The sequence below is a fragment of the Oryzias melastigma genome, linkage group LG4 (assembly GCF_002922805.2).
Source record: "Oryzias melastigma strain HK-1 linkage group LG4, ASM292280v2, whole genome shotgun sequence".
Lineage (NCBI taxonomy): Eukaryota > Metazoa > Chordata > Actinopteri > Beloniformes > Adrianichthyidae > Oryzias > Oryzias melastigma.
The window spans coordinates 27,403,340-27,430,212 of NC_050515.1; the positions used below are offsets into that span (position 1 = coordinate 27,403,340).

Genomic DNA, 26,873 nt, shown 5'->3' on the forward strand with positions numbered 1-26,873 from the left:
GAGATACCCAACACTGTTTATGAATAATAAAAAGACAGGAATATTATTCCAAAATAAATCAACTTAAACATTAAATAACTTTCAATATTTAACCCTACATAAAAATATATTTTGTCAAAATTCTACACAAGATAACATCGGGCCATTAATAACAATGAAATAAAATTATCTGGAGGGCCGGATCCGGCCCCCGGGCCTTGACTTTGACACATGTGGGTTAGCGGATACATTTTTACTCATTTGAGTTTAAACAATCAGTTTCGCCACAAAACAACCAGACAGACTGAAGACTAAAGATGCTGAAGGTCTGAAAGACTCTATCACAGTAGATTTATGTGCTAACATCATCACAGATGTGTTGTCACATGTGAGGTTTACTAAACACCGGAACGTCTTGAATTTATTAATATATAGCAATCAGCTCATATTAAGATTGACAGAGTTGATTCTCTTGCACAGATAATAACCAGAAAAGCATAAAATCTATTTTTCACAGACGTATGTCATGTCATGTCTCACTTCATCAATTAATGTTGTGTAAATCATCTCACCATGAAGCTCCTTCTGCCCCCTGCTCAGGGAGGATCCCCTGAATGCTCATCAGAACCACAGAGAAGGTCCACTTCGAGTTGCCTCTTTTGAGAATATCAAAAGAGGCTCTGCTCTGAGAAACCAATGATTGAATGTATTGATCACAGTCAATAAACATTGGAGAATTAGCTAAAAGAGTCTTTGGTGAACTGGAAGGAGAAAGAATCAGGATTTTGGAGGAAGTTCTGTCCATGAAGATCGTCACTTCCTCGTCCCAGCTGACATCCGGATCAGAACCATACGGCTGGACATTACCCAGATTGATGGATGTTTTTATGGAGCAGCAGTGAAGATTCATGTTAGTGAAACAGAGCTACTATAATAATTATATTGTGGGATTTTGGTTTAAAACTTCATAAACATAATTAAAACACTATTAGGAATGTTTTTTTTTTTTCAAAATAAAAAAAAAATAGTTATAGGGGGACTTTAAAGTATTTGTGGTGTAGGAATGCTTCCACGGTACACAAAGTAGTTTAATCTGAAGAAAAACTCAGTCTGAGTTTTTTCCTGTGCTTAAAAACTTCCCTCCACCTGTGTGTCCATGTATGCAGATGACACCAGTTCTGTCGAGAGGTGCTCAAATGGTGGATTTACAATCAGGATGAATGAACTTCTACAAAGTTACACATGGCGAGGATTAGATTGAATGCAACAGGACCTCTGATGAGGAAGGTCATGAGGCTGTGACAGTAGAAGTTCAGGGTGATGACGTTAACATGTGAGCATGTCGGTGTGATGACTCTGCCTTCAGGCCTTTAAGGATGGCAGCAATGGAAAAAAGGCTCCAGCAGAAGAAGCTGCTGTGATTCAGTGCTCATTGCTGATGATAGTAGTGGAGGAAATGAACAGCAATAATCACTGATCCGTCGGGACTTTTGGATCTTCTTAATGCTTCTTACTGGCTGCTGATTGGTGGGTTGAATTGCTTGTTATGAAAAGACGAAACACTTAGAAGAGCTCTGTGGAGTCAGGCCTCACGGATGTTTATATCTGTCCTCCCCCGAACTCACTAAAGTGATTCCCTACCTTTTTGGTGCTCTGCATCCCATGAGCCTTTGTGTCACTGACTCATCTTTGTAACAAAACCCAGGAGCTGGGCTTCTTCACCCCATTCATCATTTCATCCAGTCTCAAGGAAAAATGACTTGCCTGCTTCCTTTTCTTTAGCTGTCCCTTGAAGTTAATGAACATATCACTGACACACTTTTGTTTAAAGTTTTGAGCGTGATGCCTGCTCGCCTGTCAATCAGGGTGTCATCCACAATGATGGCTGCAGCAATAATCCGCTCTTTGATAGAGTGAGACCGTTTAGATTTAGCTGCTAACAGAGAGACGATGACAGACGTCTCCGGAGCTCTGTGGGAAATAGTTTAGGCTTTCTACTTCTCTCATAGACCTTCTTTCTACCAGCTTTCATCTGTAAAACTCTGCACCTTTACCTACAAGCCAGTGCTGGACTGACTTCATCAAGTTACACTGGAGGAATTAAGTATTGGATTTGATTTTGTGGGTTTGTCCACTTAAAAAGAAACTGACAGTCATCCTGATGGAAGTTGTATTTGAACAGTGACAACAAATCCCCAAATCCACTTTACAGCTGTTATGGAAATTTATTTAGATTTAATTGAGGGAAATAAGCATTTGATGCCATTGTCAGGACTCCGACTCCCAGTTCCACCCCCGACCACCAGAGGGAGCCCTCTCCAGAATACTGATTGCTTCTCACCAGCTGTACTCCATTATCTTCATCAGTCTCACCATATTTAAATGTTCACCTCACTCCTCATCTCTGCGAAGTATTGCCTAGTTTGTTCCTAGCATTTTCCGAGCCTTTATTATCCCACGTTAGCCTACTCGTGTTTTGACCCTTGCCTGTTTACTCGTCTTCCTGTCTAGCTCCTCGTCCTTGACCCCTGCCTGGCCTCTGACTACGTCTCTGTTTTTGCCCATGTCTGTTTTGGATGTTTATTAAACATTACCTGCTTGCACATGGATCCAAACGCCTCCGTGCCTTCGTCACAGCCATAGTAACAATGAAGAGCTCTGGTTAGACCAGGAGTTTCAAAGTCAATCACACAGGCGGCCAAAATCCAAAACCTTAGGTCACGGGGCGAACAGGAGACACATTTATTAAAACTACATTTTTAAAACGTTAAAACCGTAACTTTTTAACATAAATAGCTAGATAAATAGCATTACTTGGGATAATACTAGTGTGAATGCTGTAAACTGAATTTGGCCGCTGAAGATGCTGAAAATGCTGATAACTAAAAACGCTGAAGCTGATGGCCAGCTAAAATATTAGCCTAATGCCAAATTGGTCTAAAAAATTACGTAAAAAAAACTTATGTCAGCCAAAACAGCTAATATGTAGCTGAAATATTAGCTAAACTCCAAAATAGCCTAAAAAATCTTTGTGCTAAAATAGTCCAAAAATCTATCAGAGCTGAGCCGCCGTTCACATTTCCGTGGTCACATCAAGAAGCTCCGTGGAGTCTGGTGGAGATTTTCCAGCGTTCTCAGTCCTGCTACCGTAAGTATTGGATGAAACTCACACCAAAAATCCAGTGATGCTGATTTGACCACAGAAATGTGAACGGCGGCTCATTTGACTGCAGTCAATGTGAAGATACCATCTTCTCTACTCCATAATCTGAACTAGACCCACTAGCTCAGGTGCTAAAGTTTAAAAATAAAAAAAAGCATGTAATATAAATATCGTAAGCTTTATTTCTAGACAATGATTCAAACTATTAATTTGACCTCAGTCGGTTCTACGAATTTGAAGTCATTAATGCTTTCAGGCGTGTTTTGTTTCATGCATCCCCTCATCAGACTGTTAGCTTGGATCAGGATATAATAAAATCCTCCATAACAACCAGGAGCAAAAACGCTTGGATCAAATGATGCACTAAAGACAAGTTTATTTACTAAACTGCTCACAATTATCTGCAAGTGACTTGGAAAAGGAGCTTTTCATGTCAGCACAAAACGAAGGGGAATCTGGCCACCGTGCGTTCTCTGCCACAGGCCCTCAGCTCTCCACACTCGTGTTTTAATGACTGCTGGTGGATCATCTGGACTGGATCACCTGATTCTCATCAGCTGCCACCAATCATTAGGATTCAGGAAGATGGCTCATGTGGAGGAAAACCACGGGCAAAAAACACAAATAAATGTGTGCATCTGCTCCTTAACCCTGGAGCACTGTCGCCGGTGATTTTCACCCCATCAAAAGTATTTACATGATTTTTAATATTTTTCATCTTTCGGAGTGGGTAAAGTCTCATACATCCCCGGAATGGGGGGACCAAAGACTAAGTCTCCAGTATTATTCTTTTTTTTTTAGAATTTTTTGTTCTCGAATTCCTAATTTTTCAAGCATGTTTTTAGGATCTTCTTATGTTTATTTTCTATTTTGCTGCAACAAACCACATTTGAAAATAAAAGAAAACGACTAATTTATCATGTGTTGTCATATTTTGATCAATGTTTTAGGTAAATACTTTTTATTGGGTGTATCAGGTAAAAATTACCCAACAAAAGTGAAGGTGAAACTTTTTCTAGTGAAAGTGTTCTAGGGTTAAGAAGGTTCTTGGACCAGGAGGAACATACAGTGAGGCAAATAATGTATTTGAACACCTCCCACTTAGAAATCATGGAGGGGTCTGAAAATGTCATCTTAGGGGCATGTCGACTGTGAGAGACATTATCTGAAAAATAAATAAATTTATAGAAATCACATTGAATGATCTTTTTTAAATAATGTATTTGTAAGCTACTGCTGTAAATCAGTATTTTAACACCTGAAGAAAATAAATCTTATTTTTGTTACAGTCGTCTTTGTTTGTGATTCCACAGTTCAAATATTTCCTGTAGTTTTTCACCAGGTTTTCCCTGCAGGAGGGATTCTGGCCCACTCCTCCACACAGATCTTCTCTAGATCAGTCAGTCTCACAGTAGACGTGCTCCTAAGCCGACAATTTCAGGCCCCTCCAAAATCTCAAAGTGGGAGAACTTGCAAAATCAAAGTGTGTTCAAATATTATATCAAATATAATATATTTGCCTCCCTGTATCTTCAGGACCTGCATTGATCTTTCAATAGTTCACAGTCAGACTGTTGTAAAGGTGTGTTTACACCAAACACACTTTGTGCTGTGGAGGTGGTCAGTTTCAGTGTTAAACCAGGTTATCTGAAGTCCCGCAGAGCGATTTGAGCGACGAGTACGTATGAAAAAAAGTTGATTACATCCGCATCAGAATCAGCTGATTCACGTTGATTACATCCGCATCAGAATCAGCTGATTCACGTTGATTACATCCGCGCTTCAATTATGTAGAGCAGTATTTCAGCTTGAGGCTGCGTTTCTCCGCTTCAGAATCCACTGGAATTTCGTTAATTGCGTCAACAGTTGAAGAGTTAGCATAACCAAAAGAATGTAAACTGGACCTAAAGCTCTGGTGTTAAAGATTGTTCATTTTTTTCAGAAGTTATGTCTGTGAGAGGAACTTCAGTCTCAGTTTTTGAATGGAAAAAATCTCTCGCTAGTTTTCCTTTGACAACCAGAAGCTTCACCGTCACAAAGATTTGTTTACTTCCAGTGACGGTAGCGCTGCTCTTTTGGTTTTGATTTAGTTCATATACTCTTAAAATCCAACATTATTCTGCATTTCAGAGCAAAAATACAAAATCTCAAGATAATATTTTACTATACTATATTTATAAAGATGACGAATTATCAAACATGGGCGAATATTCGTACTTAGATTTTTGGGAGCAGATCACGAGTATCCGAGCACCTGGATACTCGTTATTCCACTGAGTGGAGTAAAGCTCTACCAGGTCCTAGTTCTTCTCAGAGAAATCCTTGACCTTCAGATCTTCCTCACCTGTATGCCTGTCATTAGCTTCAGAGCCTCGTTTCAAGAAGGACAGCATGAGAAACCTTCACATAAATCTAAACACACATTTATTATGAACATTCCTCGATAAGACCACTCCCACACAGCAGGGGGACATTGTCCTGTGCCCACGACTCGGGACCTACTCAAAAAGCCATGGGGGTTGCTCGCTTTCTGTCCCTGGCTCCACTCAAACTCTTCATGTCATTGATACTCAAGTATAGCCAACTGGTGTGCAGATACAGTAGGCAGCGGTATTCAGTCCTTCCAGCGACTACTCATGTTCACAGCAACTCTATGCCGTCCTTTAGTCCAGCGCCACCTCTGCAAGGCGGGCCGATGGGCGCCGCCTGGAGGCAGAACCAGAGCGATCACAGCTATCAAAAGAGATGCACTTTGAAGCTAGACAGACAGACACAGCCGAGCTTTGATTGGATCCACAAAGTCATGGAGAAACACAAGAGGAGAACCGGGAACAGTGAGATGTTCAAACTCCATAGCATGTGATCCCGAAGGGCAAATTAGGAGACGGTATCTGAGCCGAGCGTCCAATCAGAGCTCTGTGTGGGCTGTCAGTGCTTCACAGATACACACTAAAACACAGTCTTAGCCAACAGTGTGAGTGTGTATGTGTGGTGTTGCTAGGCAACAGTACCCATAGGTGAAGGCATCACCCCCCCTCCACACACACACCTGTGTGAAAGCACTCAAAATGAAATAATCAGGGTTTTCTCTTGAAACTCTCCTACACAGAACTACAGAGGCAATAAATGTGCGTGCACGTTCGTGTGCACGTGCGTATGTGTGGGCAGCAGCTCCTCTTCCTCGCTTCCTTCTCTTATGTAATGTATGCAGGATGCCTTCAGTGGAACATCAGGGAGAGCTCGCAGCTGTGACTGCAGTGGAAGCTCTGCATGGATGCTTGTGCTCGGATCATCCGTCAGGATTTGACTTCCTATGGTTTTCTCTGACAGAAGTTACAACGAGATCGAGAGTACTCTGGAGCGCATGTGCAGATCTGTGCTCTACACAAGAAAATCTAAAATAGAAGAAAATCTATGTTTATGCTATAATCCGTAACCTCCACACCAACATTACAAATACAAAGAGTGTATCTGTGTTTAAGGGAGGAAAAGGGCTGAGACAAAAACAGAACAGCAGAACACAATTGTTCTTTCTGATTTGAGGGCAGGCACAGTTTCAATGGGGGAGGGTGGGCAGATGGCATCTGGTGGCTGCAGAAAAGCGATTTCAACCCTGGATAGTCAAAGATTTGGATGATACTAAAGGAAAAGTAGGATGGATGCTGTCTAACCTAAGAATATCCGGTTGGTGATGTCCCTCACATTCTGAATCCAGCTGGACATACAGAGGATGAAGCACAAGCAGCGAATGCCTCAGTCACAACTGGCCTTATAGGTGGATACTAGGACTGGGTTGATAAAATCGATTAATCGATTTGAATCAGTTTAAGCTTAACAGCTCAGTAATTGATTCATAAAAATATCAATTGATTTAGCACATAAGGCTAAAGACACTAGCTTGATGCTAATGTTCAATGGAATTTCCCATAGGACGGCTAATGCTATCGCTCGGTTGACCTAAACATACATTACTGACTAAATGATCATCTTCATAAACTCACAGACATGAATTTTAAAAACTCTTTTAAGAAAATATTTTTAAAGTAATCATTCGTGGTCTAATTTCTCCAGCATAGAGAAATGGCATCAGCTCGAAAATTTCCTGATAATGACGGAGGATAATTTTCATCCAGAGCAGGAGTTTATTATGGATGAATCCGAAAAATTCTGGGTTGAGATGACCTCTCACAATTAACTGATGGAAGTGTAAACGCGCTTTTCAAGGCACAGAGAAGCAGAGTGACACCTCATGTAAAGTTTGCAGTCTGTTGTTCTGGATAAAAAAAACCCTTTCTGTTGAGCAATACTCCAATTTTTTTATAAATGTTTTCAAAGCATGATCAGAAGTGTTTTTGATGAGTATGGATCAGTAAGGGACATTCTTCTGTTGTGGGGGTGGGGAACGTGAGAAGGGGACAACTCCGTATTTGCGGAGGTTAGGCACCGGAAAGGGAGAACACTGTATTTCTAAAGTCTTAGCTGTTCTTTAAAGTCAGATATGTCATTGTCCAAACAATGTGCAGGTAGTAGGTAGACCAATCAGAAGAAAGTCAATGCAGCCCTTTTTCTCCACCCCCAATTATAGAGAGTCATTTTTCACTTGAAGGCAGAAAGTTTGTCCGCGAGGAGAGCCAGAGCCCCCGCGAGCGCACATGACCAAAATGTTGCGCATGCACTGATGTTATGCGAGTGCGCAGGCATCACCCGTGCCTGAGAGGTCCAGCTCACGCACGTGGAATGAGACAGTCTCTAGTGCGCTATGACTGATGGAGTGTTTGATATGTGCGTGGAGATGTCTTATTTCTGCATGGAGATTTGACTAACAAATAAAGGCACACAAATGCTTCAGAGAATGATTACCGCACACAACAATGGTATGTTCCATTGTCGTTCCATTGTTGGAGCCACAAGTGACAAGACACACCTGCACTCCCCTTTACCCCTCTTCTCCACAACCTTCTATTCCCCAAAAAACCCAAAAACCCACTGCACCGGAAATGGGTCAACCCCATTATCTGCCTTTTCTCTTTTCGTTGATGGTTCTTGTTGAACGCTGGCTTCTCTGTCTTTCAGTTCGTCTTCACGACAGCATCTCAGAGGAGGCCCATCACTACCTGATCTTTGACCTGTGAGTTTTTTTCTTCTGATTCTTTGATGCAGTGAACTCTGCAGTCATGTGTATTTCTTTAGATCTTCTTCTGTTTGTAACTTCACACGTTATTAAGTCTCCTTGGATTTCTTCATCTTGTGAACTTCTTCCCTGTTCCTCAATCTGCTGTAAATTGTTTCAAGCCCAGTTTACCTTTTGCAATAAGAAGCAAAATTTTGAATGAAATATCGGTTAATGAAAAGTTCCTAAATATGGTGTGTGTAGACATGACCTGTGTGTTTCTCAGGGTCACAGGTGGAGAACTGTTTGAAGACATCGTCGCTAGGGAATACTACAGTGAAGCTGATGCCAGGTATGGTCATACCATCTTCATCAGCACTCTTCGTTTCCCATCACTCTTATCAGCTGTCCAGTGACCTCTGTTTCTTATCTCTGCAGCCACTGCATCCAACAGATTTTGGAGGCGGTGCTTCACTGTCATCAGATGGGCGTGGTTCACCGAGACTTGAAGGTATCTGCTTTCTGTGGTGTTCCACTGAGCTTCACTTTCAAAGCAATTCATTAAAGACCAGTGAAACACACAAAAGACCACCATAACTTTATACGTTATGTTTTCTTCAAAGACTGAAACCTTTAACCCTTTCATGGAGGTCCCTCCAGTGTACAGCTTTGATAGCAAATAAATGATCTATATCATAAGATACTCAGCAAAGAGAAGATGCTCAGTTCAGAAAAAACGAGTCATAGATGTGATACAAACATAGATTCCATGATGATTGATGTTGAGTTCACTTTTGTTTTTGTTTTGTTACACTATTCTCAACTCAGACACATTGTTTTTGATTGTGTTTTAGGTAAATCAACCCATAGAGACAGAGGAACCACCATTACAACATGATATCCTATTTCAAATTATTCACAGTTATACCTACAAATTAGCATAATTACATTGATGTTTGGACAGATAAATATATCTTTATTGAATTTAGTTTACTTTATTTTTTCTAAAAACTTTATTCTGTATCCCTAAAGATGAATAAAAATCCTAATTGAGTTTATTATAATAAGCACTTTATAAGGTCATTTTATCATTGTTAGCATCTATTGTTTTAATCAGTTGTCAAAGTCTCATGAATTTAGCCCACATTAGCTACTCTTCATAGCATATTAAACCTGTAAATCCCACCACATCATAGACAGAAACATCCATCAATTGACCCAAAATTCAAGTTCTTTTGGAATCAAGATGTTTTTAGATCCCTTTTGAAACCCACAAAAATCTACAATATATTCTGTTTCATGAATATAAATATAGAAAGTTTCAATTATGAGGTGTTGGTGGATTTTTTACGTTTGGATAGTCACAGGTAGATAGAAAAATACTGAAATGTGTGTTCAGGAGTGTTGTCTTTGTTGGTCACCTCTCTGATTTGCACAGGTGGTTTGGCAGAGATTTTTACACCGGAAAGCCTTCCTTTTGTCCGGGTTGGGGTGATTTAGACTTGGGCCCCCTTGTGGCTACATAGTTAGGCAGTAGAGTTAAGGTCTTGTCTCATTGCTCAAACTCTAATTTTCCAAGTGCCAGACCCACACTTTCTAACTGAGCTATTCATCCGCCCCACGAGAGTTCAGTAAAAAAAACGCCTTATTAACCCACTGTCTCAGATTTGAGCCACACATTTTTAACATGGTTTATTATAAAGAATTAATTATTACCTAATTTTGCAATCTTTCAATGCAGTAGTCATTAAACAAGAATGAAAATAGATGAGTTATTCTCTTCCCACCAAAGGTGGTTTTGAGATTTCATGGAAGCAGCCTTTTTTAAATGAGCAGGAAAAGCCTTTCTACTGCCCCTAGTGGAATGATGGTTTACAGGGCAGAAAACAGAGCAAGTTATCTACATGAGTTTTAAGGAAAGTTCGGTTCATGCTAATGAGATAGAGATCATAGAAATGTCTGTCTGAAATATGATACCAAATCTCTTGTCATTCAGTGAGCACAGATACTGTTAGCATGTTTCATGTTAACAAATGGGCCAGTTTTTGCATTAATGTCATGTATTAGTCAGTGAACAGTTAGTCATGTAAACATGACCACTGTTAGCTAGAACAGTAAACATCCTCAGCATGTTTCATGTAAATGGTTGTATCATCGTTGTGTTGTGTTCATCAGTGTGCACACGTAGCACTGTCTCATGTGGATGAGCACAGTCAGCTTTGTATGTATGTTTTGTGTTCGTCAATAGGTGGAGTTTACCTCGTTTGTCTCTCGTCTCGTCTGGTTACAGTTGGTCTCATCAGCATATCTTTGTAAATAAGGGGACAGTGAGTGTTGTTCTGTGTCTCTAGCCGGAGAATCTGCTGTTGGCGTCCAAATCAAAAGGAGCGGCAGTGAAGCTGGCTGACTTCGGCCTCGCCATTGAAGTAGAGGGGGACCAACAGGCCTGGTTTGGTAAGACCGTTCAAACAGAAATGGTCCTCACATGAAAATTGGAGTGCTGTTCATCCCTTATGGAGATGGGTTGAGCAATGAGGCAATATAAGGCCGAAGTTCTGTTTTTGAGCTTGTCATGGAGACTAAGATGTTTGTGGAAAGACCTTTTTTGCATAAACACAAATGCAAAACAATTTTCTGTTCTTCAAAGGTTTGTGTTGTCTGATACGATACGCGATCATATTTCATCCTGAGAAATCTCCGATAATTTTTTAAATTTTATTTTATGTCAATTGTGTCTTAAATGTATGTTGCATCATGTAAAAGCAAAGTTCTTCAAGTTATGTCTAACTTCTTTAGTTTCATATTATATTGACATACAGTGCTCATTTTGTGCTTTTTCCATTCCTCAGCCATCTGGTAACACCTTAGCAACCGTTCAGTCACCATAGCAACAACTACTTGTTTCTAGGAGTGCATGTTCTGTCTTTTCTTTATTCGTGTTGTCTTTTTGTTTTCTGGCAGCTGGTTTGAAGTGTCTCTCTGTGCTCTCCAGGCTTTGCGGGGACTCCTGGTTACTTGTCTCCGGAGGTCCTGAGGAAAGATCCCTACGGAAAGGCGGTTGACCTCTGGGCCTGCGGTCAGATTTCACCCCTTCTGCCTACACCCACTTATTTGATCTATCCTCGTTGGACTCTTGCTTTTTCTACTTTTGATCCTCAGGTGTGATTCTCTACATCCTATTGGTCGGCTATCCTCCATTCTGGGATGAAGATCAGCATCGTCTTTACCAGCAGATCAAAGCTGGAGCCTATGATGTGAGTCACATGACTTCTTGGTCATGGGGACAAAATGCAAACAAGACTCAAGTCACAAATTCGAATACGTGAGAGTAGTTGACTGGCATTTATAAAGACTTGACTTTGACTCAGTTTCTATGATTTGAGACTTAATAATATTAAGATTTAATTGATGTCAGCTTGGACCACCATGTCTAGTTTCATTTCTCTCCTAACCCCATCCAGGAGCTTCAATGTGGGTTCTAGGATTCAACTGGGACATGCTAACACATTTGCACACAACTTTAAAGACACAAACCTTAAAGAAATTGGAGCCTTAGTAATCAAACTTTTCCTGTTAGATCTGAACATGCAAACTGAATAATGAAGATAAGACTGCTTAGACTTGACAAGTTATCCTAAACCTAAATGTTCATTTAACACCCTCAAAACAACATGAATAAAAAAAAACATTCTTTATGAATAGATTGATGCAGTGTTTTGAAACTATTTCATTTATTTTTAGAGACTGTTGTTTAGATTTAAAATTTATTTTAATGTATACACTATTTATGTAACGTCATCCTTTATTCTACAGAGGTGTTATTTAAAAGCAAGACATTTTGATCATGCTGCAATAGTTTCAACTACTGGTAATTTTGGAGTAACAACTGACTGTGTACTTTACATGAGGACTCTGTCTCTGTGCCTTAAAAAAGTGCGTGCTTCCTCCTTCATTAGTTAAGTGCGAGAGGAAATCTCTATCCAGAATTTGCTGGTTTCATCCATAATAAACATTTGCTCTGGATGATAATTATCCTCCGCGATTATCAGAATATTTTCAAGCTGCTTCTGAGTCAGCTGATGCCATTTCTCAATGCAGGCTCGCTGTGTGTGTGCGCCTGTGTGTGTCCGCATGGCGGACGGGCTGGCGTGGTCTTTAACTGCGCTCACCTCCTGGGAAATTCCCACAGTTAATTTGGAAGGAAAAGTTTCAAACAAGCATCTTGAGTTGTCGGAGTTTTTGTGACAATCTGGAGGAGTCATGTGACTGACTAGGGAGCGGGGGGTGTGGTTTTAGATGTCTAAAACACAATCAGTGAGAGAGAGGCAGAAAGCAGTTGGCGACCAGTCGAGATGGACGATGTCAACTTAACTGTAGAAGCTGTAAATAACCACAGCTGACCGTCGCAGAAAAATACTACACATTCAGCTTCACAGTGTTTCTGCGTGCGGTGTGAACCCGGCATAAGAAACAGAGAATGGAAGTCGCTTACATGTGTGGGACTAACAAATGTTATGACTCCATTTTTTTTTGTTTCCTTCCTCTTCTTTCCATCTTGTTTTCTTTCCTTGCCACTTGGACCTCACCCTCCTGGTTGACAGTTTCCGTCTCCGGAGTGGGACACGGTCACCCCTGAAGCCAAAGACCTGATCAATAAGATGCTGACCATCAATCCGGCCAAAAGGATCACAGCAGCCGAGGCACTCAAGCACCCCTGGATCTCTGTGAGTCCTGCTACCTTCTTTACCATCTTGTGAAGAGGTTGATGTTGGAGTCATTATATACTTGTGCTCTTTCTCACAGCACCGCTCCACAGTTGCATCCTGCATGCACCGACAAGAAACGGTTGAATGCCTGAAAAAGTTCAACGCCAGGAGGAAGCTGAAGGTAAGGGCTTTCCCTAAGTATTAGTTAGTTTAGATTAAACCTGTTAGAAATACTATGATAAATGTGTACACTCACTGATAACAATGATCATTCAGTCCAAACAGTATCTATTTGACCCAAGAATGATCAACAGCTTATTTAAGCCTACAGTCTTACACTGATTCAACTCTGACAACAAAAAACGAACAAAAAAACCCCATGGAATTTATTGTTATTATCATTATCAGCATGTCATCATTACCACATCATAATAAAACAAAATATTAAATAAATACCCAGCCATTCATTACAATCATCATGAGGCTCAGACTTCAATCGAAAATGTGACCACAAGACTAGTATCCATTGAGTGAGTTAATGTAAAGACTGGAAATCATTTTTTTTGTATTTATTTTTCAACTGACAAATGTTTGAACATGGTTTTATCTCTGTAGCTACTTTATTCCACAGTTTTACTCTGATTACTGTAATGTGGAATCGTCTTAATGATGTTCTAAGTTTAATAAATCAAGTTTTTATTTGTTTAAACTTCAACATCCCTCTTAACCTGCATCCTCGCTCTCTTTCAAAAACACGATTTGGGAGTTGTACTTTATACAACTGTCTTGAAAGCTATGGAGTCAGAGAGTTTTAGATTGAACAAAAAGTGGATGGATGTGTTCATGGTCATTAGCACAGTGAATTCTTCGGAGAGCTGTTTTGGTAATACATACAGACGATGGATAAGGTTTTTTTAGTTTTGAAGTGAAGTCCTCTGACATATTGCTACACATTTTGGAAGCTCGGTGCTGTTGAGAACCAGTCAACTGATTGTCAGACTGTTAGTCAGTGCATTGTCTTCTAGCATAACTGGTCCTGCGAGCAGACCCCCAGAAACTCCCACGCAGCCAGGAGACCGGGCTGGGTGGGTGGCTGTCTGGAAGCGGCCAAAGTCCATAGCTACCAGGAGCCCATTTGCCTTCCCAACTGTTGTTCTTCCACTCAGTGACACCTACGCTAATAAACACAACGGGGGGAAAGGAAGATGTTTGCAGAAATGAAGAAATTAAATACAAACTAAGCCAGTACACACACTAAGGGTGAGAAGCATAGTGTGTTTTGGACCATAAGGCACGCTGGATTATGAGCAGCAACATTACTAAACTGAATATAAACTGTCTATTTTCATACATGAGGCAAACTGGATTAGGTAAACAAACAAACAGAACAAATTGACTGATGGACAGACAGACAGAAAGATAGAAGCTGTCATAATGTAGTGAAAACACTACCCAGAATGCATAGAGGTGCCAAAAGGCAGGTGATTGTTTTCCAGTGTGTTGTTCTTAATGTTTTATCTTCAATAAGCCGCCTTTGCAGAGACAACAATACAACAGATAAGTAAACTTTATTCACCAAAACTCTCAACATTGTTCAGTTGTAAGAGAAAAAGGACAAAGCAGTAGCCTGCACTCACCTTTTCAGTTCATCACGTTGAAGCCCAGTACCAATCCCTGCCAGGCTGGTGACTACAGTACCCATAAAGCCTCAACAATCCATCAAGGGGTGCAGTTTTATAATTTGATAAAGTCGCATTAAAACATTTGTCAGATTTTTGAGCGTTGTGTACATTGATATATATAGAGATGGACAAAGCAAGTTTGTGATTTCACCAGTAGACTTCACCTCCAATGCAATAAAGTAAATTCAGAAGCTATTTTTCCGTGGAACTAGACAACGTTAGAACGTTTGAGGCGTGGCCTGTGAGTACCACATGCTGTTACTGAGGCATTTGATTGATCAGTTCATAACTTAAACAACTTGCAAAAAAGAAAATATATCATGAAAAAAATAGGTTTAGTAAGAAGACATTAAATAGAGACACCAGATCAAGAATGGTTATTCAGACATATTGAATGAGTGTTTATTTTTTAATAGAAGTCTATGGGGTTTTGGTTTTCTTGGACCAACGGGTACTTCCTGTTTGGAAGGCGAGGGGGGAGGGGATAATCTGTCCATTTCTCTTTATATTCTGTCTATGGTTTCGTACCACTGAAAATCAGTAGTAGGTCAGGAAACAAAACCAAAAAATATACATAAGGAACACTTTGATTTTTTTTTAGAAAATTATACGATATTAAATGTGCCTTATTGTCCAGAAAAAAAGCACTGTAATGATTATTATTTTAATGCACAGATATGCATTCTAGTTTATATTCATTTCTTTGATAGATACAGAACATATTAATGGATGTGTAATGAAATATAATAAATGTACCAGATTATAGAAATACTGCTATGTTTTATAGGCAGTTTCCAAGCAAGAAAATCAAAGTTATAATATATCTCAATAAAAACGACACAGATGCAGATTTAAATGATACGTTGTCAGTGGATGTAAGACTGATTTGCTTTGAGTTGTTGTAGAGGAGGGCTTGAAAGTTTTTATTCTGGTATGTTCCTTTATATATACTGGAAAAGTGTTCCAGATCTTGATTACCTTAACAGAGAGAACATTTGAACAAGAAAGGGTTTCTTGTGAGTGTGGGACTTCAATGTCTCCTCTCAATCATTTCAAAAAGCATGTTCAACATTTTTAAAATGCTCAAAGCTCAGTAAGTTAGATGATAGAACAATTTTTGTTCAAATATTAGGCTGGTCATTGAGGTTACCAGTGTCAAGGAGGGACTTTTAGACATAGTTTGTGAACAAATCTATCTAGTCTCTGAAAGTCCATAACCTCAGTGTTTTTATTGGAAAAGAACAGACTGTTCAGGATTAAGTTGCCTGGTGGACAGGGTGGTAGTGTTTCAGAGAAATAAATACACCGATAACATCTCACACTGGACAGTTTAGGCAAAAACAGCTCCTGGGTCCGTCATTCTTCTTTGATGTCCTTGAATTTTACATTTTCAAACAGTACATGTTGTGATGTTGCCCTTTCATTTCTTCCTCAGTTATTATTTTTTTAAAGTTTGCCTGATTTTCGTGCCTTTTTCTTTGACCTCAGTCACTTTTTTCGGAATAGATCAACATAAATTATAGACTTGTGTGAGGGTTGAAAATGTTTCTTAGAGGACTCTCAAGAAAAGAGCATTGCAATCTGATAACAGTTATTGTCATACAGTGAAACCCTTACCACTGTCATGCCACTTAAAAATGTATTAATAAAAAAGCAAGAAAATGAAAGAATGTTGGCTCCGACCAAATGAAGTCAATTCAGTCCTCATTTTTTCAAGATACAGACCCAGACGATGTCAGTAAGCAGTGATTGGTCTGAGTCCACGTTTTTGTTGTAACCTCTGTTGTCGATCAGGGGAAAGCTTGTCTACCACTTGAAAGCAGGTCTAGGGAATTTATCAATCAAATGTTTTGAACGTTCGATCCAAAATCACTTTTATTGAAACATCTGATTGGTCAGATTATAACTTGAATAACTAGAACTACAGAAACAGAAATCAGGAAAAAAATTTGGATTATTAAGAAGAAGTAAAAAAAAAAAAGGTATCAGATCAAGAATGGTTATTCTGACCAATAGAATGACAGTAACAGCTGTTTGTGTCTTTATAGAGATCTATGGGATTTTGGCTTCTTGGAGCCAGTGGTTACTTCCTGTTAGGAATGCCAGAATGATGATTCTTAATCAGAATTATTCATGATCTCCAACTTTTGTTTAATAGAAATAGCTTCTGGATCTGGACCTGCACCCCTCTGCATTTTGATCAACCCACACCTGCCCCTTCTTACTGGAGCAGAGGATTCTGACAACACACTGGGTTTGGCTGTGCCGAAAGCACCACAGGGGGATTAGTTACTCGCCACTCTTGGCCACAATCAAACTCTCTTTACTGTCAAAGATCAGGCACGGCTAACTTAGTAGCTGATAAAGGAACGGCTATGAGATCCATCACAGTTCACAGCACTTCTGTGGGGCTGGGTCTTTGTCTCGTGACACACCTTTGCAAGAGACAGCGCTCCTAGCCATGGCCATGGTAAAAAAGCCGTACCATGGGGTCAGATGGACTGGAACAGGTTCAGTTCTGTGTTGTGTGGTTGCTTGTGTGGTTCTCTTTGAATCAACACAAATACAAACCATGTATTCAACCTCTGTCCAGAACACATGAAAAAGAAAAGTGTCACAAAATCACGGACGTCATGCCAGAGCTAGGGTGAAGAGTCCTCCAGGGGTTTGATTATGGGGGATCATTTACTACTCTGCAATAGTAGCAATGATCACAGTTCTTTCAAAAAATTCTACTGAAACAAACACTGGAGATTGGCAGATCCACAACATGCCATTCTTGTAATCAGAGGTCAGTCTGTGATTTTGCAGAGACACTGTTGTTATCTTTGAGCCTCTGCAAAAGTTTACCAGTGATCTAATCAAATTTTACCTCCTTTCTACAAATAGATAAAATATATCAAAGCACAAAAAGTAAATAGAATGCATTTCAAATAAATAATTTGACTAAGTTATTGAAAACACTAGGGGTGTAATGGATCACAGATGATCCGTGGTCTGTACGGATCAGAAGCCATGTTTCTGCACATGCGTGTACTGCAGACCACCCCAACCCCCGTGTGCAGACAAACCTCCCGCTTGCATAATTTAAATCAATTTAAGCTGCGTTCTGTTGACGCGACTCGCCGCATAGCAAAGGTGCCTGAGCACACGTCTCTGTCTATAGCAGTGAATAGGCAAAGACCAATCCGGTATCATATAGAAATACTCAAGATGCTGCCTTTGTAATGCCTGAACAGCTGGGCTGCCGGCGCAGCTGAGGGTTTGCAGATCCAAAGGGGACCAGAGTCTGAGAGCGTTAAAATCCCGCTAGCATATAAGCTAACATGTTAAAAAAACAACACAATCCAGAGTGAAACGTTCATTAAATCCGTTGTAGGTAGCAGATGTGCTCGGCCTGTCAGATCGGCTCGGGGGCTTGCGCATAGATGACGTGTAAGATTGTGATTGGTCCGGACGATTAGACCACTGTCACGTGACACGGGGAATGACACACTTCCGCCATAACAATGCACGTATTCATCCAGAGTAAACAACCGAGGAGGTCCGAACAAATACGTTAAGAATCACAAAAGGAGAAGGAATATTTGCAATCAGCCGCTAAAACCTTGACAGCAAAATAATCCGATCGAGAGGAATCATCACAGGATTATTCAGTTTTCAGTTTCAGTTTATTTTGAACACTATTAAAACAATAAAACAGTCAAACAAGAAACAAAAGAGTAACCAAAAGAACAATACACTCTTGATATAGTGTTCAAAAAGGGGTGGGAGGAAGTTAAAAAAAACTTATTTAATCCCACCCTCTTAGCTAATTTAAATAATGCTACTCAAGCCTATCAACTTACTTTGTCTCAATAAAGGAAAAAAAAGTCACAAAGAAAGAAAAACAGCATACACACATGGAAGAGAAAAGAAAAAAAGATCCATATATATGTAAACACCCGTACACAAATGTATATACACGTATATGCCTGTACACTTACATATATGCACTAATCACTATACATCCACAATAGCCCCTCATTTATTTATGATTATATAGTCATTAAATATTTTTGACCTGTATTGAATTTTGAATAACCTTATTGATGGACTATTTTTGATTTTGTCTGATATACTGTTCCACAGTCTTGCACCACAAAAGGAAATGCAGAATTGTTTTCTTCTGGTACGAGTTATATTTATTTTAAATCTAAATTGTCCTCTTAGGGAGTAACCTCCATCTCTACTCGTAAACAGTTTTTGAATGTTGTTAGGCAGCATTTTATTTTGGGCTTTGTGCATAATTTGTGCAGTTAAATAATTAACCAAATCTTTTAATTTGAGTAATTTTGAATGAGTAAAAAGTGGATGAGTATGATCATAATAACCAGCTTTGTGTATGACTCGTATAGCCCTTTTCTGAAGAACAATAAGTGGTTTTATTGATGTAATGTAATTGTTGCCCCAGATCTCTGCACAGTAACTAAAATATGGTAAAATTAATGAACAGTACAACATGTGAAGTGATTTATAATTTAATAAGTGTTTTACATTGTTTAAAATGGCAAGACTTCTGGATACTTTATTTTGAATTTGTTTAATATGTGGTTTCCAGCTCATTTTATCATCAATTATAACCCCCAAAAACCTATTTTTATGAACCACCACAACTTTAACTCCATTTATTTCAAACTGTATCAATTCATTTTTGTTATTCCCAAATACCATAATTTTAGTTTTATCTAGATCTAGATTACATGCTAGATTATTGCAATCAAACCATGCTTTAATTTTTTTCATTTCTTTGGTAGCTAAATTTAACAGTTCATTTAGATTTTCACCAGAACAGAAGATATTTGTGTCATCTGCAAATAAAACCATCTTCACCGCTTGAGATACAGAACATATGTCATTAATAAACAATATGAACAACTTTGGCCCTAAGACTGACCCTTGGGGAACACCAGAAATTATATTCATTTCAGAGGAACAAACATCACCCAACTGGACGTATTGCCATCTATTTGTTAAATAACTCTTAATCCATTTAAGTACCAAGCCTCTAAATCCATATTTTTCAAGTTTGTGAAGCAATAAATTATGATCAACTGTATCGAATGCTTTTTTTATATCAATAAAAATTCCCACTGCGATTTGTTTTGACTCCAGAGCGTTGGTGATTTCCTCAACGGCTTCGATTATTGCAAATGAAGTAGACACCATATTGGTTGTCCGCCAGTAAGTTATGTTTTGCTATGAATGTATCCATTCTTGAACTGAAAAGTTTTTCAAGTATCTTGGAAAATTTGATCGTTCTTTTAATAGAGAGAAATCAGGCTGGGAAGCATGAAGTTTGAGGTAAAGTGGGTGCTAGCGAGTAGCATGCTAGCTTGTTATTGGTCGCACATAAAAAAAGAAAGTAGTTATTCGCACGTATTTTTTTCTAAATACATCCTGCCAATGTTGAACCCTTTTCCTTTCTTTTTTTATATAAATAAACTGTATTGTAAACATAATTTTCAGTACAGTAAAACTGCAAATTAGCCAACTCGTTTGTTACAGTTGTGTGACGTCATCACTAGTCGCAAGCCCCCGAGCCGATCTGACAGGCCGAGCACATCTGCTACCTACACCGTCACCAGGACAGAGTTAGCTGAATATGCCAACTGCACTCAACCTCTGTTCCCTAACTTTCAAGTCCACCAGAAAGTTGTGTAAGCCAGTAGATTTTTGAAAACTGAAGGCAATCCACCTGTCTACGAGCCATGCTAAAGCTAACAACCGACCATGAAAGAATAAAAGGTACTTTTATACTGGAGCTCAGAGCATGGTGACGTCAAACTTGTTGGACTTACACCTTTTGACCAATCACAAAATTCAAGGCAACACACAGACGGTTTTTGACTATTTTCATGAATTAAACCTGTTTATTTTAATTTGTCAAAAAATTGGCAATGACCAACAGACAGAACTTTTAAAGACACATTTATAGATGTCAACAGCCAAAAAAAAGTTGATTTTGGGCAGGGGTCACCAACCTTTTTGAAACTGAGGGCTACTTTATTGGTACTGAGTCATACGAAGGGCTACCATTTAGAAATAACATGATTTGCTTTGTTATACTTAGCTATGCATTGTTAATAATGAATGATGATCCCCCTGTATGTGAACACACTGATTTCTCACCATAATTATCAACAATGACAACAAGCTAAGAAGCAAATAACAATATTCAGCACTTTATTAATCTCAGTAATTGTTATATTTTCAGACACAGCCCACAAGTTAATTGTGATCATTTTAGAAGAGACCTGGGGGCACCTTGTAGAGCACCTTGAGGACTACCTGGTGCCTGTAGGCACCATGTAGGTGACCCCAGACACAGCAACGAGCCTGACAATGTCTTTGTTTGTCTTTAAATAAAGATAAACCAAGGCCACTTTCTGGACATGATAGTAATCCAAACCCACCATTGCAAGAACACTAACAATGAACTGAACAGTTTCCATTTCGTGCCAAAATCGAAAGATTTGCACCGCTTTGACATTTCACGGCAGGAGCATGAGCAAACGGCGGTGTCTACGTATTTTAAAAGTTACTCCAGGTTATTCTGCCGCTGGATTAAAAACAATGTTTCCTTTTCACATTTTTCAAACATACATTTTCCAGATTGATCTGAAATTATTGCTGTGAGGGGATCACCCCCTTTTCAGCAGAGGGGCCACATAAGCAGTACTCCAGAGTAACATACCCTTGCTACAGAGCAACCGCCGAAGTATTCGTTGCCACATCATGGAAAACATGGATGATGTTGAGCGAGTAGCTTTGGTCCACAGAGGCGCCGGCAAGAATGTCACTGTGTCTGGGTTCACCAGATCATTCAGTCTCTGAATACGGGAGCTGCACCTGATGAACGTTTCAAATGTCAACTATCTGTGGCCCAGGATGAGCTTTAACTTGAGAGGGAAGAAATAAAAATGAAACTATCATTGTCATTTGATTTAGGGTGAACGTAGTGCTTTCCTCACTACAGTAACTGTCTCTTTGACCTGAAACCTGTGTTCCAATATTTTTGTGTTTCAGTGTTTCTTCCTGTAAGAAGGACTTTTCTCATCCATATCTCCTTAATTATTTTCTGAATACAATAGATTACACGGAAAACTTGCATATTAGATATGTCACTTTTGCAGGCTATAAAAAACAAATAAAAGAATCTGCCCCTAGTGTATGGATTTGGACTTCCTGTTTTTCTGATGGAAATCATAGATTGATCAGGTTGATCAGGCAGTACATGTTCAGATCAAGAATCATGATTGACTTTCAGTTATGACAGCACGTTGGTGTTTCAGATGTTTGAAAATATGATATGAACATGATAAAGAATCATCTTCCAGTTTTTTGTTTTCTTTGCAACTCATTTTCTATTCTCTCCATTCTCACCGCCTCTTTCCTTCCCTCCTTCCTTTTTTCTTTGTTTCCTTCTATTTTACATTCCTTCCCTCCCTCTTCTCTTCCGTCATCTCTAAGGGAGCCATCTTGACCACCATGCTGGCAACCAGAAATTTCTCCGGTAAGTTGTTGGCCCTGACCTGTCAACACGCCATCCAGTCAAATGATCAAAAGTCACCTGCCTCTTACCAGGTTGGGTCAAAGTCAGACAGTCCTTAAAAGCCTTAGTCACAACTGCCCTGACGGGTGGATATGAAAAATGGGCAACCTGGGGCATGTTGCAAACGACAGGTTGCAGCAATCACTTATCCAGCATTCCAAAGTAACTAAGGGTGAAGTAGTTGAGGTAAAGTTATGTTTTTTAAATTCTTTTCAACAAGGAAATTAGACAATCAGAGCGTACTTTGTGCTGACGTTCTATGGGCACTTTTGTGTGCAGTCAGTGTGGGTCCAGTACTCGCATCTTACTAGCAATTACAGTATAGTGACACTTAGAGCTGGGCGATATGACAATACATATCGTGTGGACGATAGAAAAGTGTCTATCATGCCATTTCTCCTCTATCGTTTAGATAATTTATAACCTAATTTGATCAATTACTATCCCAAATATATAATTAAATAGTCCAAACCTCATCAGTGTGTACACAAAAAATATATATAGATATATATCAGCTCAGTGGCCTTGTGGTAGAGTTTCCAGCCTGAGACTGGCAGGTCGTGGGTTCAAATCCCGGCAGAGTCATACAAAGACTGTAAAAATGGGACCCAGTGCCTCCTTGCTTGACACTCAGCATTAAGGGGTTTGATTGGGGAGTTAAACCACCAAATGGTTCCCGACCGCAGCTGTGTCTGCAGCTCACCGCTCCCCCAGGGATGGGTCAAATGGGGAGGACAAATTTCACACAGCTAGGTGTGTGACAAATCGTGGGACTTTATATACAAGTGAAAATAAAGACAATTTGAAAAGAGATTCTTTGCAAAGAAACTCCGCCTTGTGGTTTTACAACATAAACTTGCTTTACGTTCTTTGATTCGCGCTTACACGAGTTTTACAACAGGCTTTACATTAGATAACATGAGTGCAGAACGATGGACGCGGAACTTAGAGTTATTTCCTCTGAGTTGAAACAGACAGATACACCGATGCAGGCAGACCAAGAAGAAGCACTTTCAGCAAAAGAGTGGTGCGTCTGTGATTTGGTTATATTTTGGATTCAAGATGTCCGACAATGAGCAGAAAACAGCAATATGTAAACATGCAAGGAGGCTATTCCCGCGCCGATGCTAACACAACAAACCCTCTATCACTCAAGGAAAGTCCACAAAAGTGAACATATGAGATTACAAAATAAGAGATAAACAGCCATGGAACAGGGCTGTGACAAGTATCCGAGTACTCAGCCTCTTGCGATTTGCTCCCGAAAATTTGAGTATGAAAATTTGTGACGTCCAAATCGCTGATTCAAGATCTTTATAAATATAATAAAGTAAATTATCATGTAGTAAAACATTGATTGTTCTGAAATACAGAATAATTTGAATTTTAATTCATGAACTAAAACAAATCCAAATGAGCAGTGCTAAACAGTTCTTCAAAATAAAGTGTCAGTGAAGCTTCCTGTCTTCAAAGTAAAACTAGCGAGAACTTTTTTAATAACTGGAAATATATTTTAATGTTATATATTTTAATACTTTAACATTATTGTGATATAAAATAATTTATATTGTGGTATATTTTTTCCATATTGCCCAGCACTAGTGACACTGTACAACAGCATCCACAACTTTCATTAGCCTCATAAATTTGCGTGAAGCACAATCAGAAGTGTTTTTGAGGAGTATGGATCATTCTTCGCCCGCGGGGGTCGGGTGAGACTGAAACAGGGGAGGGTGGGTGGGTCTCCGTTTTCGGGGATTGGGTGTCTCCGGTCCCCAACCCCCGCGAATAGGGGGGAATACTGTCTGTGAATAATTTATTCCTCTTTGCAAGAAGATTGCGGATGTGAAAAAGAATACAGACGAAAAGAGGCCAAAACTTTTTGGTTTGGATCTTGAGTTAGGAAAAGCGCTGGTCAGACGCCTGCTGTTGTCGTAAAACCTTTCCGCCAATCAATGCGTTACATCATATGATGATAGAAGCTCCGTCCTAACGGGTCCATTCCATTTTTCTATGGACCTACGACCAAAGGGGGACCAGAAAAGGTACCAGTTGGTCCTGCTTAATGGGTTGATTTTGTAATGAAAACACTCAAAAGTCCGGCCCGGTCCAGTCCGGTCTGGACCGCTCAGTGAAAACAAAGGATAGGAGCCTTAATGGGCCCAAACAACCCAAAAACCCATAGCACTCGTACAGGTCAACCCCCACACAGGTGCATGCGGCTAAGGCTGAAGACTTCTTTTGAACTAAATAAAAAAAAATAAACAACCCAAGAGTATTTCCAGTATCTGAAGTAAAGCTGGTCACATGACCTAAAAGAGTCAAATGATTTGAGAGAGTTGGGGCTGACTTGACATGAGAGAATCAGAGTCATGATACTTAAGAGTCAGTGGATCAAATGACCTGAGGGAATTAGTGGCTGGTTACATAACCTGAGGAAATTAATGGTCACATCACCTAAGAGAGTTGAGGCGGAGAGATTGAGGGTCACATGACCTGAGCTGTGTGACAGCTGCCCTTTGACTTACTGTTTCAGTAGCATAACTTTAGGGAAATAAATCAACCAATAAGCTGGCAGCTTACACTTGATTAACAGGTTAGTGCTCTTTGTGTGTGCGTATGTGTTTGGTATGCAGCTGCTGTATCCCCAATCTAAAGATAGCAGGGAAACCCTCCCACACTGACTGTTTGTGTGTCCACAAAGAAACACTTTCTGGCCCCTGCACATGCTCAGTAGCATCCCTTTTGGTCCTACCCCCACACACCCGGGTACATTATCTCCTTGTCATCTAGAACCAACCTGCAAGAGTCCAAATGCAGAAGTCTAGAACTGAGTAAAGACTAGATTAGGTTTAGTTGGCCAAATTAAAGGAAGACAGCTACAGAAGTCAACACTGCACTGCTCCACCAGAGGGGACGACGTGTGCTGCAGTCATGCCCGCTCAGGAATGTGCACCTCGGCCCTGGAGTCAATCCTAAATTTGGCCTCCGGTCTCATAGCCCCACATGCTTCTCTGGGAACTCCCCCTGACCAGAGCTGAAACTCTTGCTTGTGCTCTACCTGCTGCTGGTTCTGTTCTCGCTGAGGTTTGCTGGATGCTCAAAGGCAGCAGCTGTCAGTGTGATGCCGTCGCTCTTCTTCTCTGCATTTGTTCCTTTCTTTCTGACTCTAGTGCTTCTTTCTCTCCTCATTCTTATCCCTCGTTCAGGGGGAAAAAGTGGAAGCAACAAGAAGGCTGATGGAGTGAAGGTAAGTGACCGTCTGCTTTATATACATTTTGTGTGTGAGTTTGTACTTATGTCTGTTAACTTCACCAAACTTATTCTGAACAATCATCAAGACTTCTAGAACAAATTTCCTCTTTGGTCTCATGTTTCCAAGGAGGAAATAAAGTTCCTCCCGTGCCGACAGACAGAGTGATAACCCCAACTTCTCTATCAGAGTTGATGCAAGATAGAAGCTGTTTTTAGTCAACTTTCAGCACGTTTGATTTATTGACCATCAATTATGTTATTCTTTCTCTGAGAGCATTAGGAGTCACACGTATTACGTTTATAACACATTTTGAATCAGACTTCTTAAAACTCATTGTTTAACAGACCTTGGGCAACTGCTCTTATCATGGCACCTCACTTTTTAAATTTCCTAAAGTGTGATTAATTTAATGACTTTTCTGACGATAATAATCTGCACATATTTTCGATTTTTGAAAATTGATTTATATGAATGATTTTTCTACTGAAAAATATAAATATATTGTGATAATCTGCATGTGTGTGTATATATATATATATGTATATGTATGTATGTATGTATGTATATATATGTATATATATGTATGTATATATATGTATATGTATGTATATGTATGTATATATATATATATATATATACTATATATATATATAGTATATATTTATTAATCGCAAAACTGGGAAAAAAGTTAATCACGATATGAAGTTACACACAAAACTATACATTTAGAACATGTATCTTTTATTTAGTGCTGTCAATCAATAATAAAAAAAAAAATCTGATTAATCACACTTTAATGTTTTGATTAATGACTATTAATCACAGTGGTAAACTAGGTACATTTTTTGAACATTTTGACCAAAAACAGGCCAGAGATAAACTTTTCCTTCATTTTTATTGTCTGAAATTTTGTCATTTATTAAGTGTTAACAAGTGTCTAGTGTGTACACAAAACACATCAACAGTAAGATGGGCAGAACTCTAATGACTTTTAAGTTTGCGGTATTACTCCAAGAAGACAAAGACGCTGACATTAAAAAGCCATAAAAAAAAAAAAAAAAATCAGTCACCTTTTTAAAACAATGCTTTCTTCTGGACTAAAACAAGTGGTAGGAGGTGAACTCTTTCTCTGAACTAATGCCTTTTTTAACCTATTGTGACGATCATTGTATATGTATATACATATATATATATATATTAGGGCTGTCAGATTTGTCGCGTTAAAAACGCGTTAATCTGACGTGTGCTTGACGCCGACAATTTTTTTGACGCATTAATCGCTGACTTTCTCATATGTGCCTTTCCATACCGCGCGCGCGGGCGTCCCGCCCTTTAACTCACCGGCTGCTCTCACTAGATCACGGGCGGGTCTCCAACCTCCGA

At 39.5% G+C, this 26,873-nt stretch overlaps 1 protein-coding gene across 2 annotated transcripts in view; it reads left to right on the forward strand.

Moving 5' to 3' along the window:
* camk2a (calcium/calmodulin-dependent protein kinase II alpha) overlaps positions 1-26,873 on the forward strand; it is a 39,265-nt gene that overhangs the window by 6,721 nt on the left and 5,671 nt on the right. For both annotated transcript variants that reach the window (XM_036211673.1, XM_024258912.2), the window contains exons 4-13: positions 8,216-8,270; positions 8,539-8,604; positions 8,691-8,763; positions 10,604-10,706; positions 11,245-11,328; positions 11,412-11,506; positions 12,854-12,976; positions 13,056-13,139; positions 22,153-22,195; positions 25,444-25,484. In XM_036211673.1, the coding sequence (XP_036067566.1) occupies positions 8,216-8,270; positions 8,539-8,604; positions 8,691-8,763; positions 10,604-10,706; positions 11,245-11,328; positions 11,412-11,506; positions 12,854-12,976; positions 13,056-13,139; positions 22,153-22,195; positions 25,444-25,484 (767 nt within the window). The remainder of the gene's footprint in view (positions 1-8,215; positions 8,271-8,538; positions 8,605-8,690; positions 8,764-10,603; positions 10,707-11,244; positions 11,329-11,411; positions 11,507-12,853; positions 12,977-13,055; positions 13,140-22,152; positions 22,196-25,443; positions 25,485-26,873) is intronic.